Raw genomic sequence first — 16,321 nt, 5'->3', positions numbered from 1 at the left:
TGTTCTAGCTGGACTGCTGCTAGTGAGACTGGCATGAGGACTCCAGTATAAATATAGAAGTAAAATCTCATGTCTACTTATTCTTCTATGTAGTGTCTCTTCTTGCAGTCAAAACAGAACCCATGAACAGCAGTGAAACAACAACAACAACTGGAGATGGATCGCTTGACACTTTTACTGGGTCAGGTAAAGCCATAATAAGATCGTGTATTGTTAGATGCACATTAATATAGCATTTAATAACTCTCACTAATAAATATTCCACTGCATGGAAGTAACCTTTAGAAAAACTGTAATAAAGTAACATTTTAATACATAAGTTTTTTTCCCATTTTTGTAATTGAAAATTATAATTTTCATGAGCTGTGATCTTAAAGAAGCTTTAATGATACATAAAATGATTATGCAAAAATCTCATAATAACGTTCTTGTACTTCAGATTTTTTCTCAGTGTTAGTCTTGTACAGTCTTAGGAAGCAAAAAAAAAATCGATTGTATCTGTAATAGCCATTCTAATTTATAAAATTTAAAATCTTATTTCAGTGCTAATCTTTTTATTCCTGTGAGCAGTTAAATACTGACCAGATTGCCAGAAGCTACTTTCTTCCCATAAAAATAGTCTTTATCTTATTTTAAATAATCATAAGGTTCATTTACTTCTTAAAGAAAATCAAATAAACAGCTATTTTTAAGTAGATTCCTATAAATTATTAAATGGTGATGACCTGTGAAAAAGTACAAATAATCTGCATTCTAATCATTAAGATGAGTCCTGCTAATAATAATATTAATAAGGAGAAGGACAAGAATAAATTTTACATCTGAAAATACTAGTTCAGTGATGGCCTGACTGAAATGTCACTGAAGTGAGGAATTGCCACTCCACACTGATGCTGTTATTACTTTGGTAGACTTAGGTAGTCATGTACTATTTAAAATATTTTGGAAATCACAATGTTTCTGTGCAATTAAAATGTTTCAAAAAGTGAGAGTATGTTTCTGGAATCGTTTTTTTAGGCATCAGTAAATGCAGATATACTCTGAAGTTGGTTATTCATGGAAGTACTTATAACAAATTTAGTGCCTGAAGAAAAGGTCTTTTGTGACATGTAAAGCCAGAGCATACAATTTCTAATTAGAAGAACTGAAAACATTTTCCTCATTTTATACTGAAAGGACCCCCATCAGCTTTAAGTCTAACAAGTTCCAGAAAAAAAATAATAGTCTTGGTTAAAACTTTTCTTTTCTTTTGCACTCTGTTGTTTCTCTATCCTAAAATTTTATTAGTAATAATTACAGATTATAAATTGTCCAACCATATATATGTTTTTTTCATTGCTGGTGAAATTTTATCAGTTTCTACCATGTATTTAAGACATGTGAGTTGGATTCCATGTACAGAACAGAGCTAAAATATTTTCATGAAAGGGTACTAAAAATTGCAGCCTCCAGTTCAGGTTTAGATAGCCAAGTAACAGCTTAATTTCCCCGGGTGCCACTGACCCATTAGCTTCTGCTGACTGAAAAAAAAAGTGTTGAGGAGATACCTATACAGGCCCATCTCTCAAGCATGTCAAAGTCTCTCTGGGTGGCATCCCTTCTCTCCAGCATGTTGACCACACCGCACATCTTAGTGCTGACAAATTTGCTGAGGGCGCCCCAATCCCACTATCACAAAAAAAGATGCTGAACAGTATTGATCCCAATACGGACCTCTGAGGAGCATCACTTGTGACTGGTCTTCCTATCTCTTTCCTGGTGCTGAGATGCATTTGAGAGTCTACCACATAAAAATTCTCTCCTTCATATGTCCTACCCATTAAAACTGATTTCCATGCTCCAAGGGCAGTCAAACACCATGATATGTCCTGGAGCTGAGCAGGAGGTTGAACAAGCACTGTGGTGTGTAAATAGCCAGCTCTGTCCCTAGTGACCAGCTGTAACACACAGAAAGTGATGGTCAAACAGACTGTGGGAGGTGTAGGGCAGGAGAGAGAGATTAGGCTTCACAGGTAGCTGTGATGAATCCCAATTTTTAATTGAAAAATGGAACACCAAAGCACATTGATTTCTTGGATTTGGAGTGACAGTTGCCACGGTGGCCTTGCTCAGCTCACTGGGAAAGCTCCTCCTCAGGGTTGGAGCTCACGTGTTGCAGCTTACACTGAGGGCTCCCGTTCCTCTGTCCTGCAGAGCTGCCCCTGGGAGAAACTGTGCCTCTTAGCACAGGCTAGCCAGGTGGAGAGTCACATTGCCCACCCCTCTTCCTCCACCTTTTTCTTCAAAGAATGACGGTTTGGTAATTAATATTGGTATGTTCGATTTGAATCGTTGTGGTCCTGCAGCAGTCCCCAGTTGGGGTGGGTATACACAGGATGTGGAGAGCTGGACAGCCTTGAGCTCAGCATTTTCATACTCTGTGAATTTGCTGCAGCTGCTGTACTGTGAGTGAATGCATTCTTGTGTTTATATTGCTTTCAGAAGTGTATTAATTTGAGAACTGTTTATCATTTTAATGGAGCACAGAGAGACATTCGAAGTTCTCATCATCCCTTTAAGTTAGTATTTATTATCCACAAAAAGGATATGAAAAACAATTTCTGAAGGCTATAAAGGCATAGTTAGGAAACGCCACTGCTGTATAACCTATGCGTGATCCCCTTGCATGAAGACATTTTACTTTGTTATTTAAATGCGATCCTTTTAACCTAACGTCTTTGCAAAGAATTTTCCAGATGCATAACAAAAAATACAAACCTCAAGCCTATGTTAGTATACTGAACTCTACATATGCCTTCAGAACAGTTTACAGTCACTTAAATTCTCCACAGCCACCTTGGCCAGTTGAGCTAACAGAGTAGCTGGCAAAAGCAGGCTGTCAGCTTCTTGTCCATTCTGTGAGTCAGCATTAGTGGGGACTGGCATATGCCCTCGGTGCCATAATGAGACTTAAGAAATCAGCCGTCTTAAACCTGCCCTGAAGAGCATTCCCCTGGGAAATTCAGTTAGTGAAGTATTAGAAATATTGTGGTTTTTTTGGAGAAGGAACAGCTTTGACTTTGTTTTCAATATAAGCAACATAAACCAGTGTTTAGCCCCATTTGTATAAATGGCAATATAAAGTGGCACTGTTACAAAAAACTGTCTGCCTCCACCATTTCCTCCATCTCCAGTGGTCCTCTGAAATAGATGCTATCTGACAGTGAAAGTTGTTTAAGTCTGATAACTCTTAGATTTAACAATCTTATCTAGGAGATACAGGCTCCACTCAGTCATCATATTCTCTTATGGTAGGTCTTACATCCTGGTGTTTCTCAAGCATCTCACAGCCTAAAATCTAGCACACAAATTGATGGGACAAGCTACCAGAGAAAGTGAAAGGAACAAAATTTTTACTTAGAAAAGTACATAGTTTACTTTGGAAGCATTTACATATTTTTCTCTCCCTTCCCTACAACTGGTAGTATCATCAGGGAAAATGAAAGAAAAAAAGGGAAATTCAAAACCAGACAACTATTTTATTTTCCTGTCTGAATTTATAAAATAAGGTATATGCAGAAATAATAAGAAAGCAAGCAGGGCAGTTTTTGCTGAAAAAAAATAGGTTTTGATAGCTGAAGTGATTTAAATGAGCAGTAATTTATTTTTTGTAGTTTACATCAGGTGTGGTGGAAAGGTAAATGTGCTTTAACCAAACAGATTAATCAAGTGGGCTGTCATCCAGCAAATGATCAGGCAAAAAATGGAGTGGTATGGGCAAAAAGGAACTGATAAGCCAGTAATGCATCACAAAAGTTCCTTGAACTGAGAATCACCAAGGTCACTCTGCTAGCTATTGCTTGTCTTTAGAAAGTTCATAGGGATACAACAGGGAAGAATAATTATTGTTCAAGCCTTCTAAGAGCGCCCTGTAGAGTTCTATGGACTGATTATGTTGCTAGATACAGCTATAGGTTTGTCTAAGTCTGGGAATAGGCGCATGCACACCCAGTTGATCACTCTGTTGATTGAGTTTAAATCACAGAAAGGCATTCTCAAAAAAAAAAAAAGAGAAAAAGAATCATCACACAAAATTAAATTCAGCAGATTTAGATTTCCAGCACAGAGAAACTCTCCATATCTTTTTAATCAGCAACTCTTTCATTAAATCTGGTGGCACATGTTCCAAAAATTATTACCTAATTCTTATTTATTTTCAAGCCATGCTTAGCTGCACATTTAAAAAAGATATTTTTTTCTTCTACTGTATTTTCCTTTCAAGTCCTGTGTGATCTAAATGCATTTAAACTAGCTTTAAAAATATGAAGTTCTGCATATGTTCAAAGCAATAGATCTCAAAAACGCTAATTAGGCCTGGAGGTAAAAATATATCATGTTTCATAAAATAGTTAGGAACGTAAACCTATTTGTCACTTATATAATTCTGAAAGTTCATTTCTACTACCATTATGAACAACTCAGGAAGAGGGTACACTTTGAAGTACAAGTATGATTGATTAGACTAAAGAAATTCCAGTGCTTCATTGTGTACTACTTTAATCTTTTGAAAAGTGAATGAACAGCAGATGGCCTAATAACGACACTCTGTATGTTTTCCCAGTATGGATTTGCTCTGAAGGGATTGGTTCAACACTTCAGAGTACATATATTTGGAATACATCTGTCTTAGTCAAGACAGATGGCTAAAGGAAACTTCCAAACACTTGGAATTAATCCAGCGTGAGCACCGCTTCTGAATGAAATTTTAATGGGAGATGACTATTGTTCTGTTAGCTTTCTTGGAAGAATGCAGCTGTGAATAGTATAGACATACACAATTTTGATGGCTACTGAACAGTACTGTTTTGTGGTTACTTTTGAAATAAAATTATTATTAGTGGACATGTTCTAATTGCCTGTTGATAATGAATGTTACTCATTTTCTAGTAGTCATTTGTTTTCTGGTATCTTCCACCACTCAAGCTGACTAAAATTAACCACATCCATATAAAACTTATTTTTCCTATCCAGTATTAAAATTAAACTTGTTAATGTGACACTTTAAAAGTATACATATGTTGTCTCAATCCTGTGCAATACCATACGTTACATCACAAGATTCTTTTTAACTACCAGTTTTAATAAAACCTTGCAAATTTGAAAGACCTGTGGTGTGTGCATAGCAGATGATGCATGAAATATGTGCCTCTGCAGTATATTCAGAAACATGTCAAGTCAAGCTGAAAAAGCACAACACACCCATTCCAGCTAAAGAGTTCTGTACAGCAGTGAATGGTTTGGTGGGGTTTTAATTTTTGTGTTAAGATGTTGTAGTTCAGGTAACATCTACTCTGTTGAAAAGTTGTCCATTTCAATCAGCTTCTCTGCTAATGTTGCTGCTTTGGTATGCAGACCGTTTGGCTGTATTGGTCTCATGATGTTTCTAACTGCTGTACTCTTATTTTCTGTTTTGCAGTAATAACAAGTAGTGGCTACAGCCCAAGATCAGCGCACCAATACTCTCCACAGATATATCCCTCCAAGTTAGTGTCTGCACCTCTTCTAGTCTTTTATAGGGAATTGACCTTGGCTGTAGGCAGTTCTGTGGTTTGTTGCAAACAAGTGCTCCTCAGCAGAAGAAACAGAGAAAAAGGAAAATACTTAAGCCTCAGTACTGACTCCAGTACTAGCTCCTCTCCAAAGTTTTTTCCCTCACGTGGCTGCAGATTAAGAGCCTGCTCTATGCAGTGTTGCTGCATAAGAAATAACCTTGGATAACTGCACACACAGAAGGAAAAAATTGGAGTATTATGTTCTCAGACATCATCACCTTTACAGTGTTGGCAATGTATTACAGACTTATTTTGAAGAAGACAGTGTATGTGTAGAAATCACAATTGCATGTGCAAGATGCATAGTGAGGGGTGACCCTCTCACAGACCCTCCCAGCGCCACTGCTGCCAAAGGCTTCCAAACATTCCACAGTCATGAACCATGTTTTCCTCCTCCTTCTCTAATATCATAAGCAAATTTAAAAGCAAATAAATTGGATTAGTTTTTAATCTTTTTTTTCTTTTTTCTTTTTCATGTTTAAGCCAATGGGTGTTGTTAGGACTAGAAAATTTATTTCACCTTTTTGAGGAAACCAGACTCTTGGACAATCACATGAATCCATTAGGAAAAAGCACTGGAGATCTTATATGAAACCGCTGCAGTTCGCAGTTTATTAGCTTGCTTGTCCTACAGTCAGTGTTGTGCACAAGGGTGCTTGATTTCAGTGTGCTATCTATTTGTTTCTATGTATGTGATACAGCTACCTGTGTGATTTTGATACAGAGAAAATATCAAAAATGTTGCCGATTGGGCTTCTTCAAGTTTCTTTAAACAAGTTTACATTCATATCATGGTAGCCAATATTTATTGATATAGAAAGTAGGTGCCTGAGCTAAGAACAGCCCTCATTCCTCTTAAAACAGGTTTTGGCATACTAAATGAGACACTTTTGGCCAAATACATTACAAAGTTTAATAGAATTTTTAATCTACTGTTATAATTTATTGGCATCTAAATTAATGAGTAATCCTTTTCTGGTAATAACTGCTGCCAACTGTACTGAGCTAATTAGAAAGAAAAAACAATAAAAAAAAATTAGAATCAAATTCAGTCATGGCTTTTAATAACCAGGTTTCAGTTTAGCGTAATTCTTCAGAATGTGTTTATTCAACTCTTGGTCCATAGAGTCTTATTTAACTTACAAAACAATCCAAGACAAATGTTTCTCTGTATGTTTTTGCAACTCTGCAGGGCAAATTTTTTTTATTTTATTCAATCTCTCTATAAAACACCAGTATTCATAAATAAAGGACCATTTTTATTTCCATTTTCTTTCTCTACACCATATTTTCCAAACTTTTAAAGCCCATCTGGCTACCAAAGTGTTGCCAGCAATATTTTTCATACCACTCTCAATGGGCACGATCCATCTTCTATTTAAGCCATAGGCTAGATGTCTGTTGAAACAGACCTGGACACAGAGGGCACAATGTAGTAGCTTTAATGTTCACCTCTGTATTTCCTTTATTCTTCCAGTCCACGTTTCCCTCTTCTGGATTATGAAAGCATGGGGGCTTTCCTGATTTAAGCGTGCTGATCTTGGCTGAAAGGGGTCAGATACATAAAAAGCTGTACACAGCAGTGGCACAGTCCACCTGGAGCTGAGTAGCTACAGAATTAAGTTGTAGTGATGGGACAGCATAAAATGCTTACTGTGCCCTGGGGAATGTGAGCTGGAATGGTTTTCAGATTATTTCAGTGGGGAATGGAATAAATCCCAGAAGAGGAACAGTTGGCAGAATAATGAACTGCCTTTGGACATCTTTAAACTTTTTTCTTTACTTTATTGCTTGAATCAACATACAGAGTATTTGTTGCCACAGTAATGCTATTTTTCCTGATATTTAGGCCCTATCCACACATTCTTTCTACACCAGCAGCTCAAACAATGTCTGCCTATGCTGGACAAACCCAGTATTCAGGAATGCAGCAGCCAGCGGTCTATACAGCGTACTCACAGACAGGACAGCCGTACAGCTTACCCACTTACGGTATTTGACCTCTTATTACTTCACTTTACGTAGAAGTAAGAGCAATGCCGACATGAATGGTTTTTGCTTTCTTTTTTATTTTCCCAACTGTAAGAAAATATTTGAAAGAATCAGTTGAAAATTAATTTCTTATACAGATTTGGGTGTAATGTTGCCAGGCATCAAGACGGAAAGTGGGCTCTCGCAGACCCAATCACCACTGCAAAGCGGGTGCCTCAGTTACAGCCCAGGGTTTTCCACCCCACAGCCAGGCCAAACACCCTACTCTTACCAGATGCCAGGTGAGTAGCCACCACTGTCAGGGCTCATCCCATCCTGCTGCTGCCAGTGACTCTCTATTTCCTCATATTTACAATATATTTTCCATTCATTTTTGTGACCTCCAGCAAGTATGCTTATCATTGGCATCTACTTTTACCTCTAGAATTTAAAGCTATGTATTTTTTTCCAGTACTAATAAGCATGTGTATTCATTTTGGTCATCTGTTAATTTATATCTGACCATGCAATGCAGTACCTACTTGCATCTTCATTATTTTAGGGGGTGAAATCCCATGGCAGGACTAGAAGCATTTGCTGTACTGAATAGCATACACAAGTCACTTTTCCTTCTTTCCATGTTTCTGAATATGCCATTATTTGATACTTGTTTCTCTTTGGATTAACATAATTTTTTAGAATTTCTCCTTAATTCTGATTTATTATTTTATTTATTATTCAATTATTGATTCATTACCCATTGATCATTGATAACCTATTTAGATAATTTTTAAGCTTCTTATACAATGGTTGATCTTTTAAATATTACAAATTGCATTATGACTCATCTGACCTATGTGGGAAACAAGGACATGCCTCATTACAGATTGATTAAAAGCATATGGATCATTACAATATTATTTTTAAAGTCTTTTTGTTTCACAAATGGACATACACTAACGTGTTAGATCAAGGAGACATGAGACACTGCAATAAACTGAAAAATCATTTCTTAATTGTTTTAATGACTCACTGCCAATACCTTCCCTGCATGATGTGAAGAGGAATTTATGTCTGTATGTGTGGAAGTAGTATTTCATTTCTGTTACAGTTTCATTACAATATTTTATCATTTAAATGCAAGTTGTTTGTTCTTCTGATTTGTCTTTATCTTAACTTGGAATATTGTATGAGAATTTTATTTTGACTCACAAGCAAGTTCTTACAGTTAAATTGTATTTTTTAGGTTCTAGTTTTACACCATCATCCACTATTTATGCAAACAATTCTGTTTCAAATTCTACAAACTTCAGTAGTTCACAACAGGTATGAATATTACCATTGTGGTTTGTTGATTACAGCAGGATTTTTATAACTCATATGATAGCATGTTATTTTAATTTTGTTCTGTTATGTTGAAGTAGACTCACTGTGGTACAGTGCTGTTTTCTACGAGTGATCACAGTGGAAGCTTAGTTGCATCTTTTGCTACTGAAATACTCAGCAGCTTCCCTGTAGTCTTTTAGTCAATATCCTTAAATTAAAAAATCTTCAATATCTTTAAATAAAAAAAAAAAAACAAAAATCTAAACTAACCCCTAAAAACTCTTGCAAAAGTCATATGATTGCACACTTAGAAATACTTAATGGAAAAAAAATCACTCCTTACTATAACTAATTAAGAACTCTGCTGCATTTGCTGTTTCAGGATTATCCATCATACACAGCTTTTGGCCAAAATCAATATGCACAGTATTACTCAGCATCAACATATGGTGCATATATGACCTCAAACAACACGGCTGATGGCACTTCTTCATCATCATCAACCTACCAGTTACAGGACTCTCTCTCTGGCCTGACTAGTCAACCAGGTACAGATCTACATTCAGGTGAAAACAATTTTTGTATTTTATTCTGTGCTTTTATAAAGACAAGATTTCCATGTCCATCTTGTTTGAATGCCAGCCAAAATAAGTTGTCTGTTTGTTTGTTTAGTTAGGAAACTTGTCTAGTTTGTTTGTTAGTTAAAAAAAAACTTTTTGCAGACTGAGATGGTTATGGAAGGAGTAGGCCTGAAGAAAGTTACAACAGTCTGGTAGGGATCTGTTAGTACCAAACACAACTGTATGGCAACAAACATTTAGCAAATTTTGAAAGAAAAATTCATCAGGATCTTCTATTACTGAAAGTAATTATACATTCCTGTATCCACTTGCACATTCTGAAGTATTGCTGTAAAGAATTTAAAACAAGATACTTTTTTTTTCATTTAACTATGTCCCAGTCAGGCTAGCAACAGTACCTGAGCTTTATTCACATGTATATAAGCCAGGGAGCTTGTGAATGCTTCATCCCTGGCAGTGTTCAAGGCTAGGTTGGACAAGGCCTTGGGTAATATGGTTTAGAGCGAGGTGTCCCTGCCCATGGCACGGGGGTTGGAACTTGATGATCTTAAGGTCCTTTCCAACCCTAACTATTCTATGATTCTATGCTTGGTAATTCAATAATTTAGGTAACTAAAGATAGAGTAATCGGTTACTAGCATGAGTCTCTTTAAAAAAAGAGGAAATAATTGAAGTTGCAAAAAACGAGGTTGTCAGGGGACATTAGGAGACTCAATTTGCCTGAGCAACTGTGCCCCCTTGTGCACATCCACTACAACACGGTATGTTACACAGTGTTCCAAAGGCTCCCCTGCTCCACTGCTGGGTAGTGGAATCATTTCTTTTTTTCTTATTATCACTATAACCCAGTTCACGTTCATTTACCTGCTCCATTTTCTGTGTTCTGCAAACATAAATGTTAATATGGATTTCTTTATTTTATTTTTTTTTTTTTTGTTTCATGATGGAATTGAGTTGCTGAACATCTCACCAGTTTTTCTGTGTTTGATATAAATGGGAGTAAAGGAAAGGGAAAGTGGAATTATACATTTTAAATTCTGCAGATTATCATGCAGAGCTATGAAGATCTTGGTAGGCTAGTTTAGGAATTCACAGCAACAGTCAAATGAGTGTGGTATCCTTACTAGGTGAACAAAGCCTGTTTTTTCATGCGTACTTTCCCGTATTGTTTCAAATATACAGGAAGTTCTTAAAGATCTAGCTCAGTATTATGTCCCATAGTCAGAACTTAAGTAGCCTACTAAGGCTGTGTGTAGCATCAATAGAAGAGGTTATCAATTGCCAGCTGCCTGGCTCAGTGCTTTTAGAGCAGTCTCCTACAGGGATAGAATCCACTGGTGCAGCATAGTTACTTGTCTGCCTTTCCCACAGACTGTGAGCTTTTCTAAAAACTTAACAAACTGGGCTTTGGATTAGGCTCTGAATAGAGGGGGAATATGTGCTTTAATTACAAAATCAGCTCATGGCATAAATCTTCCTAATTATCATCCAGATAACTGTACCATCTCACTGAGAAGTGGAGTAGAAAAACTTATGTATTGTAATAACAAATTCATACAAAGGAAGGGTAATACTGTGTAGAAAAGTATAAGCAAGGCCTCATCTTTCATATAAGCTGTTTATAGTCACTAAAAACATTGGAATTTTACTTGTGCAAGTTGAAATCTTTCCTGTACAACTGTTTTCCTCAGGCTGATATTTAAAGTGTGTGTGTGTTTGTGCGTGTGTACACTCATGTCCATGTTTGTGTATGGTATGAAATGGTTATAGGGGATATACATTCCCTTGTTTCTTGATGGAAGTATAAAACATTATTCAGTAGTCTCAGAATGCAAATTGAGGAAGAAAATGCCAAGAGGTAACTTGAAATCCAGTGAAACTTCAACAGTTGCAGGACATCTGTAACAGACACAGATTGTATGCAAAGTATTTTTAAAAGAGGGTGAAGAGTGCTCACAAGTGATGTTCTGATAACTGTGCATGTCCTATGTACTTTTCCTTGCTCTCTTGTTATTCCTCCATATTCTTATTTGAGAAAATTGGGAAATTATATTGTCTCTCCCTTGTGTATCTGTGTTTCCTAGAAATGCTGTATAAATTTATCATGTATTACAAAACTCCCTTAGTACTGAATAGCATTGGCAAAGAAAAGGAATCTCGCATAGTTAGAACAGGTTGAGAATTTGCTGAAGGCTTCACATCTGTGAAACAGAAAGGATTTTTCTTGTTTGTGGATTGCTTAAGCACATGAACTCTTTCCCTGTTAAGTAGGTTGTGCCTCTGAACTTACAAATCTGCCCACACACTCCTTATTTCTGTGAAGTGTTGCACTGATCATGCGACCCTCTGCTACGTGAAACACCCACTTTGTGAATACATGACATGCCTGCACCCTTCCATGTCACTGTAAAAATAAATCTCCAACCGTGGGGTGCAGTGTCTTGGAGATCACTTCAGATACAGTAGATAATAACTGCAGAGTTTCAGCACTCACTGTGTTCCCTTGCTGTCTAACAGGTCTTTATTGCTTGGTCCTTGAGACTTTTTCCAACTAAAATCTAAGATTAAACACAGCAAGGCACTTTTTCCTAGCTGTTAATTCAGATAACTAATTAAAACCTGTAGGATTTTCCACACATACAGGGTTTCTTGTTTTCCTAATAAAGCCTCATAAGCTCAAGAGTTAATATCAGTTACAATTTTATTTCTTGACCAAGTAAAAAAAATGAGATGAAAATTGAAATAGACTTTACCTTCCTCTTACTCATGGCAAGCAGTAATTCATTACAAGCCAGGAAAAAAATGCTTGTAATGTTTAAGCTGTCTTCTGGCTGCTCTGTCTGATAAGGTTATGTAACAAAAGTCAATCCATGAGGACTGTATGAAGGGGCTCAGAAGTTCATCCATCCCACAGCCTTCTTAGCTTTGCCACAGCTTGTATTGTGCCTGTCCTATATTAAGATTTTTGAAAATGGACTTACTACCAAAGATTATCTGTGAGACAAATAGGTATCTCCAAGGGCAGTTCATCACAGATTGAATGTCAGATCAATCCTGAGATGAGGTCTCAGGAGATGAGTACATTTGATGAGTACATGATTCATTTAACCTAGGGCAGACAAAATTCTGGAGGATGAGAGAGGCCTGAGTAAAAGCTTCGTATTTAGGCACCTCACTTTCGTATGTCCAGAGTTAGGCAAGGTGAATCACTCATGGGTTATTAGCTTCAATTTGGTTACTGGGATGCATGAGAGTTTGGTCTCTCTTAATTTGGTACCCACAAAGAAATCACACTCTGCAGTTTCTCCAGGAGATATGCTTCTATATGCAGACTTTGCCCACACCTCTTTTATCTTGTACAACTGTGTTTTAACAGGGAGGAGGGGATGTTCACATGAATCTAGAGGTGAGAAACAACCTTCTTTATATGAAGGACCACCTAAATTTGTAGTGGTGGTGTTGTAACTCCTTGTCCTCTAGCTGGAACTAGGTGTAGAGTCTCCATGGCATAGAAAGCTTCATGCTAGACCTGAACCAGTGTACAAATATGTGATAAAGTGATTATTCCATGTTCTGGTTTTAACATTTTCTTCTTGCTTTATTGGATCTCTGGTGCTGCTGATAGTTCCAGTGGGAGGAGGCTATGAAGGATATTTATTAGGCAAGTGTTGAATACTGGAAAAGCTAAAAAATTTCAAACATTGCAATAAACATTTCTAATATGAGCTGCAGAAAGAACTCTACATGAGTACTGTGGTACTAGAATGTCTCATATTCTTTAATAGTTACATGGTTGGATTTTTAATACATTTTCCTTTTATCAGCATTGACCTCATTTGTAAAGCAAACAGAGGGTAAGAAAATGCAGTTGCTCCTTTAGCCTGCTGTTGGTAAAAAGCAAATCAAGCAATTAAACCTACAGTTGTTCAAAAAAACATGCACTACTGACTTCTGCAGTTCTAAAATAGGTGCATACCTTGCATTCAAGTAAGAGACAGCTGCTCATTCTGATTTAGAGATTAGTGTAATGAAATAAAGTTGGCTTTAAATATCTAGAACTACAAGGTATGGTGATCAGTTACAGTACTGATTAATAGATAATTATGCAATCATGTACAGCATTGACCCAAGCAGAAGCCCCAGGCAACTGGTAATGGCTAATGCTAAATGAAAATTCACTAGTTGGATACTTTCAGAGAAGATTGAGAATAGGGCTTTTTTATATATATATTTTATTTTTGGTAGATTAGAGTAAACACAGTCATTGAGAACAGATGTTTTAATACATTACTGCAGAAATGAGCCTTGATTTTGTTGTAAAATGTTGAAATGTTATAAATATGAAGACCTTTGTGGTAAGAATGTAAACATTCATCTCATTTAATTTTTGCCTTTTCATTTCTGGGGTTTTGGTTTGGGGCATTTTTTCCACTCTGTCAGAAAAATTTAGGAAATTACATTTTCATACAGAACTCTTGCACACTCAGAGCTTCTTTTGAAACCAGTGTAACCTTGTACTGCACAAGGATTCTAGTTATGAACCATCTTTGTGTACATTTGTTCATTTACTGAAGTATATTTTACTGTTCATCTTATGGGGAAGGAACTAAGTTAATGTGACCTTATTGATCGCTCCACTGCCTGCAGTGTCCTTACTGACATCAACACTGTGCTGGGAATAGAAATGATTAGTCAACAAGAACTCTGCTCTCTCTCTGCTCTATGGACAAGAGAAAATACGATAGGTACATTCGTCATTAGATATTATTGCTACTTAATTTTCCCATCATTTCTTGGCAAATAACAGTTTCAATTGAAAGAGAAACTACAATAGAATGCATATGATCCTTATCTAGTTCAGAACAGACCTATCTAAAATGGTATCTGGAATAAATTCTCAAACTATGGGTTTGAAAAACTCTTCTTTGCTGCCTGAAAGTGTGGCTCTGTTCTGCTTGAGCAGAGAAACACATTGGTTTTGCAACATAGAAGTAGCCATCACCTGGTTTGGGAAAAAAAAGTCGTAGTATCTTCTTCCAGGCCATAGCAGAATAGCTTGAGTACTTTCCCAGGAAGTAAGCAAGACAGTTTTGATTTCCTCCTGTTTCATGGTGGATTCATCACCTTCCACTCAGGGATATAGGGCTGCGGATACTGGGCCATGAAAATATGTCTTTATACTTCATATATATTAATCATTCAGTCAAATAAACAAGGGTACCCTGGAGAAGGTAGTGCAATCTAGCTATATCCTTCTCCAGGTAAATGTCCTAATCAATTCACTCAGGAACTAGCTTTCTTTTTATTCTCCCCTTTTCTTGAATTTTGAATTCTTTCCTCACAATGTCTAGAGCTCCCATTCAGGAATGTGACATTACAGTCTTAAATTTTATTCTTCCAAGAAATACAGCAGTATTTCCAGTCAAGATATATAAATATATCTCCTAGTGTATTTATTTTAATAATCTTCTGTATGTGGATCACTGTGAGGTATAAATAAATGATGGACTAGATTAAGAATTTAACTATTGTGTTACATTATGCACAGACTCTTAACTGAGACTGCAGTCTATTTTCTCTTCTTAGAGCCTGCTAGACCAGAATTGTTTTTTTCTGTGTTGTTGAGGGAGAATGAGGTGAATGGCTCAGGGAGGATCACAGAAACATTCAATGCTGGAAGGGACCTCTGTGGGTCTTTTGATCTAACCTGCTCATGGACAAGCCAACTTAGATCATGTTGCTCAGGGCTGTGTTCAATGGAGTTTTGAGTATCTCCAAGGATGGAGAATGCACAGCATCTCTGGGCATCTATCCCAGGGCCTGACCACTCTTACAGTGAAGGATTTTTTATCTTGTGTCTAACAGGAATATCCCTTGCTGTGATTTCTGTCTGTTGTATCTTCTGCCCTTTTTTCTGCATACCTTTCTGAAGAGTCACTCAGGCTTTCTTCCTGCATACTTAGCCTCTTACATGCCCTCACCTGAACTACAGTTTGTCAATATCTTCCTTCTACTTGGAGATGCAAAACTACACATTTCTCCAGATGTGGTCTTGCATGTTCAGAACAGAGCAGAAAAAACATTCTCTTTGATCTGCTGGCCTCTTAGTGACGTTCTTTAGTAAAAATAAAAAATGTTCAGATTCCGGTTCAAAATCAAATGCATCGTAGATGATTCTTGGGAATTGTTTGTACCAAGTGTTAATTTATTCTGTAGATGTGCCATCATGAGCACTTTTAACAAATATTACCAAAGTGGCCCAGAAGTGCACAGTTACATGCAGCAGAAAGACTCTCTTGGATCAAACTCTGTACTAGATGTCAGATCAATCTGTAGCCTTTCCTTCTTTAATGGAGAAAAATCAAATCATTAACAGGATCAATGATGAAGGAAGACTTATGTCATTTAGCACTTGGGGACCTAGCGAAACTGCATTTATGTCTAGCAATTTTAAAGGAACACTGAAGGTACTGTGTTGTGAATTAAAGGTTATTTTCCATTTATTGAGTTGTGGCATAAAAGTAATTCATAAAGAGAAGTTCCATGTCATCCTTCAGGATATACCTTCTTCATTTTGTCTGACTTGCATAGCTACTGGTTCTGATCACCTCTAAAGCACACTGTTACCAGCAAAGGCAAAGTAGATTAAATAGGTAAGTCAGGGATTGGCCTAAGTGTTAAGAGCAGCTGTGCCATTCCAGATCAAAGGTCCTTTCAGCACATCATTTCTCTGGCAGCAGACAATAGCTAATGCTTAGAGAAAGATGATCAGTCATACTTGTGTGACTTCACCCTCTTTCTGGTAGCAACTGGAATATTGCATTTAATATTATGACTTTTCTCTGACAGTTT

The 16,321-nt window shown here is 36.9% G+C and overlaps 1 protein-coding gene across 16 annotated transcripts in view; it reads left to right on the top strand.

Annotated features, from left to right (window-relative positions):
- Positions 1 to 16,321, top strand: part of EYA4 (EYA transcriptional coactivator and phosphatase 4) — a 147,305-nt gene that overhangs the window by 104,977 nt on the left and 26,007 nt on the right. For 8 of the 16 annotated variants that reach the window (XR_009729206.1, XR_009729207.1, XM_061378155.1 and 5 more), the window contains 6 exons: positions 94 to 186; positions 5,456 to 5,522; positions 7,441 to 7,583; positions 7,721 to 7,864; positions 8,809 to 8,888; positions 9,271 to 9,454. Coding sequence is in view for 14 of the 16 variants with exons in the window: in XM_061378155.1 (XP_061234139.1) it covers positions 94 to 186; positions 5,456 to 5,522; positions 7,441 to 7,583; positions 7,721 to 7,864; positions 8,809 to 8,888; positions 9,271 to 9,454 (711 nt within the window). In the remaining 2 variants the exon portion in view is untranslated. The remainder of the gene's footprint in view (positions 1 to 93; positions 187 to 5,455; positions 5,523 to 7,440; positions 7,584 to 7,720; positions 7,865 to 8,808; positions 8,889 to 9,270; positions 9,455 to 16,321) is intronic. The other 8 variants (XM_061378158.1, XM_061378161.1, XM_061378166.1 and 5 more) reach the window with 4 other exon arrangements.

The sequence above is a fragment of the Neopsephotus bourkii genome, unplaced genomic scaffold (assembly GCF_033783945.1).
Source record: "Neopsephotus bourkii isolate Nb327-2 ecotype Australia unplaced genomic scaffold, CSIRO-AGI_Nbou_v1 NB_1765, whole genome shotgun sequence".
In the NCBI taxonomy this organism is placed as follows: Eukaryota; Metazoa; Chordata; class Aves; order Psittaciformes; family Psittacidae; genus Neopsephotus; species Neopsephotus bourkii.
Note: the sequence above shows the minus strand (reverse complement) of the source record. Positions and strands in the feature narration are given on the sequence as shown.